The sequence below is a fragment of the Apaloderma vittatum genome, unplaced genomic scaffold (genome assembly GCF_000703405.1).
Source record: "Apaloderma vittatum isolate BGI_N311 unplaced genomic scaffold, ASM70340v1 scaffold10773, whole genome shotgun sequence".
Classification (NCBI taxonomy): domain Eukaryota; kingdom Metazoa; phylum Chordata; class Aves; order Trogoniformes; family Trogonidae; genus Apaloderma; species Apaloderma vittatum.
Window position 1 is genome coordinate 23,397 of NW_009709818.1, and position 4,590 is coordinate 27,986.

The following is a 4,590-nucleotide window of genomic DNA, read 5'->3' on the forward strand; positions in this document are numbered from 1 at the left end:
TTTCCTCTGGTTCAGCAGGCCATATAAGCCAGATACAGCTGATGGTATCACCTGGCAGGTAGCTCTCAGAATGAGAGTGTGAGTTGATCTATGCAGGAGCTGGACCTATGTGCATCTCCTTTCTGCTGCATATAAACAATCTGTCTCCAGCTTTGTCACATCATCTGCTACACAGAGCAAGTCCCCACAATGGACCTGACCAAGAACAGATGATCCAAGCAAGGGAATATACTCCGTACTCATATTCTCTGCTCTTTATTCATAATGAGACTATCTCTGTCCCAAATTTACACAGAAATAATTCAGACTTAAATGTCAATTGAAAACAAAGCTGGTGTATAATATTTTAGAACTTACTTTGAAAAAATATAAACGTCAAAAAGCGATGGGAGAGAACGTAACTATACTGGCTAGTGTTTAGGTCTTGTATCAAATTTGTATGTTTGTATTTTAAAAAAGTAAATAAACCCACCACATTTGTAAACTATCTGTATCTGAGGTACAACATATTTTGTGCAGATTAATTTAATACTTCTGCATAAATGCTTTGTTAAGATTGCATAGATGGTACCAGTATATACAACCAAGGTCTATTTTGTTTAAAAATTAATGCTATTATTTAAATAATATAATATTAAATGTTTTATTCTAGATGTCAGGGCGTGCTGGGAGACGGGGACAAGATATGATCGGAAATGTGTTCTTCTATGATATCCCACTGCCCAAAGTTGAAAGACTTATCAAATCCAACGTACCTCAGTTGAAAGGCCAGTTTCCTCTGACTGTTACCTTAATATTGAGACTCATGTTGTTGGCTGCGAAGGCTGATGACAAAGCAGATGCCAAAGCAAAGGTTTAATATTTTTTTCTTAATAGCAATCTAATTAAATTCTAATGTCTCTTTAACATGAGCAGAAAGTTATGGCCTTCAGAAGTAAGCAGTCGGCCTCCAAATGAAACTGTATAATCTGCTGTACTTCTTCTAGCACCTGTGCCATCTTCTACACAGTATTGTACTGTCCTTCTTCATGCATTTATTCTTTGCAGTAAATATTATCATCAGAAAGAATGTTACTGTCAGGAAGGTATTATTACTGACTCGTGTTTTATGCAATAATATATTAACTTGGAGAATCAGAAAGTCTTCCACTATTTAAAATTTCAGCTGTATTTGAGGAAAAGATGAGAACATATATTTCCATAGGGAAGAGGGGAGCTATAAAATGATATCTCAGTTGAAACAATGAGAAAATTCCATGCGTTACTCACTTGTTTAGATCTGCATGCTAAATCTTTAGAATCAAAGAATTCTTATTCTCGCCATTTAATGCAGTGATTTAAGTAAACAACCCATGCCCATGATTACAAATTGGTCAGAGAGTTGCTCTTGCAATTATTAAGCAAGTCTTACCTCCAGGTGACTTGTCTTTCACACCCACCTCAGCACACAGATATTTATTTTCAAGGGGCCACTGAATGGATGGAAGTCTTAAGATAACAAAGTAAATTGGTAAACTTCTGTGTTAAATATGAAAATATAAAAATGGTTTTAAAGTGTAAGGAGTAATTTAAAAAATTCCTGGTTTTAGTTCAGTGATATTTAAATTCTTGGTTTTTTAGATCTTTGCATGAATTTAATGTAATTAGTTTTACAATCCTCAGTATAAATTTAGAAAATGAGCACACATCTGAGAGAGGATGAACTTCTCAAGCATTTGCAGGATTAGGCATTCAGTTTACATAAAGATACAAGAAAACCTCCACCCAGCATTCTTCCCTTGAAAACCAATTGTTAAAACAAGGCATAAAATCTGGCTACTAAAATTCCTTGCGTGTTATAATATCAGCATTCCCTTGGATTTCTAATTTCTTCTTCTTTAATTTTTCCTTTCTGCTTGACCAGGCATTGTCAGTGTTGAAGCACTCACTGATGTCGTTCGGAAATGAAAGATATGCTGAAATATTAAAAATTTATTTTATGTTTTCCTTGCAATTTCTTATCAAGGAGGTAGGTTTTAACTCATTTTCGTAAAGGCTAGTTCTTCCTGAATCTGCAGATTCTCATTTGTTTGTGCTAGTATACTTTCATTTAAAGAACCATATATTTTTTGTTCCATAGCCATAGGCTATTTAAGGAAATAGATAAAATTAGAGTTAATTCTGAGCTACTTAAGTTATGGAATAAATTCAATAGGAAAGGTCTCATGGTATGGTCTACATGATTATAAATTGATTAGGAAAGTTAGAGTTGTGGATTTATGTTATATATAAAGATGCAAGCATGGGAAATGATGGGGGTTTAAAACATACTAAGGATGACATGATTTCCAAAATGCTGGGAGAAATTATATCTCTAACAAAAATTTAGGAGGTCTGTCTTGGAGAAGACTGTAAATGGGTTGTGTATCTCTCCATAGTAATAGTTTCAATTTGAGGGACACAGTTTTGGAAATTTTTTATGAATGACTCCGTTTTGGCGTACAGCTCAGGACTACGGGCAGGAAGAGACATCAGTAATTTGATTACATTAACAAATCATCTGTGCCCACATTTCACAGTCCTGCTCCCAGTAGGAGCCCTAACCAACTTCTCTACCTCCTCTGCTTCATGTTCCTTGTGTGTGAGGCCAGGAGCCTGATACTTCTATTGAAGAGAAAAATCTGATCAACGTACAAGAGAGATTAGTAACATTTTCAGAAGGTTACAGTTAGCATAAGAACTTGACAAAACCTGGCTGACATATCTAGTATCCTGTTTCCAATAATTTTCCCAGAAAATTGCATAGGAAGAAAAAAAAATAAATGGGGCAATTGTATAATGATGATTCTCTGGATACTCCTTACTTTTTACAGGGCGTCATGCAGAGTGACCTCTGACAAGGAGAGGTGTCCTCAAATTTATAGCCTTTAATGGAGTTTTATTCCATGAGTTGTCCTTGTTTTTTGGAAACTAGATAAGCTTCTAGCAATCAAATATCTTGCAGCAATATATTTGACAGATCACTGCTTGCTGGGCTTTTATCCCATCAAATGTTTGGGTTAATAGTTTTTTTTAATGAAAGTTGCGTCAATTCTTACTTTGGTGACTGTGTGCATTTTTCATGTGCAACATGATTCAAATCAGCACTAAAACTATGAAGTCAAGATCTATGTGTTTCATGGGGAGATGAAGATCTCCCATGGAAATACTTAAATAATTAGTGACTTGTTTTTCCGTGAGGCCAATTTTTGCGTTTCAGTGGAAATGAATGGTCTCAATAGGTATCTATGCCTTGGGTTGAAGGACTATTCTTTTGAATGCTAGCATTTTACATGTTCTTCATATCCAAGTTCATCTTTGACAACCAAGCTTCTTTTGCTTTTAAATTAAACAGGGCTACTTGGATCAAGAAGGTAACCCTGTAGGATTTGCTGGACTTGTGACACACTTGCACTATTACGAACCTTCCAATTTCGTTTTAGTGAGCTTTCTTGTGAAAGGTTTATTCCACAAATTGTGCCAGCCAGTTAAAGGTAAATAAGACTTCCAGCATTTGAATTGCAGTCTATGGCAGACTTTGCAATTCTGGTGGTTCTGAAATTTTCTGGGTGTCTTCTCGCTGCTGCCGCCTGTTGCTTGCCCAGCCTTCATCCTCATGTCCTCGGCCTCTGCGTATACACACTCTGCACATGCTGCTTCTTCTGTCTGAGAAAGCCAAGGCACGCATATGACAATAAACCTAAATTTACTGTTTGGGAAATATTCTGATGAGGTAAAGAAGAATGTTAGAAATAGAAAAATCAATAATTCTTAATCCAGAGCAAGACAGCTGCAGCGGAGCACACACAGCCTCTCTATCACTCCTCCTTCTCAGCTGGACAAAGGCGGGAAATATAACAAAGAGCCCATGGTTTGAGATAAGGACAGGGAGATCACTTGTGGTTACCATGCCAGACAAAACAGACTTGACTGAGGGAAAGTAATAAAATTGATGAACAACCAAATAAGAGTAGAGTAATGAGAAATAAAAGCAGATCTTAAAATAACAACATCTTCCTCCCATCCCTCCCAAACCTCCTGGGCTTAACATCACTCTGAATTTATCCACCATCTCCCCCTGAGCGGCACGGGGGGTCAGTGAGTAGTGGTTGGGGTCAGTTCCTCCAACGTTGTCTCCACTGCTCCTTTTTCCTCCTGCGGAGGACTCCTCACTCTTACCCTGCACCATGGTGGGATCCGTCTCACGGGAGGCATTCTTCACACACTTTCTCAAATGTGAGTCCTCTCACAAGAAGCAGTTCTTGGGAAACTGCCCCAACATGAGTGTCTTTCTGTGAGGTGCAGTCCTTCAGGGGAAACTGCTCCAGCACAGCTCCTCTGCAGCATCACAGAGTCCTGCCAGCCAACCTGCTTGGGCATGGGCTTCTTCTCCCCATGGGCTACAGGTTCTGGCAGCGACCTGCTCCAGCGCGGGCTTCCCATGGGGTCACAGCCCCCTTCAGGCATCTACCCGCTTCGGCGTGGGGTCCTCCACGGGCCGCCTACACCCCGTCACCTCCATGGGCTGCAGGGTACAGCCTGCCTCACCATGGGCTTACCCATGGGTCAGGG

At 39.0% G+C, this 4,590-nt stretch overlaps 1 protein-coding gene across 1 annotated transcript in view; it reads left to right on the plus strand.

The window, feature by feature from the left end:
- DDX60 (DEAD (Asp-Glu-Ala-Asp) box polypeptide 60) overlaps window positions 1-4,590 on the plus strand; it is a gene marked incomplete at its 5' end in the record, with an annotated part of 34,434 nt that overhangs the window by 21,813 nt on the left and 8,031 nt on the right. The window contains 3 exons of the mRNA XM_009867075.1: window positions 653-853; window positions 1,904-2,008; window positions 3,374-3,512. Of these exons, the coding sequence (XP_009865377.1) occupies window positions 653-853; window positions 1,904-2,008; window positions 3,374-3,512 (445 nt within the window). The remainder of the gene's footprint in view (window positions 1-652; window positions 854-1,903; window positions 2,009-3,373; window positions 3,513-4,590) is intronic.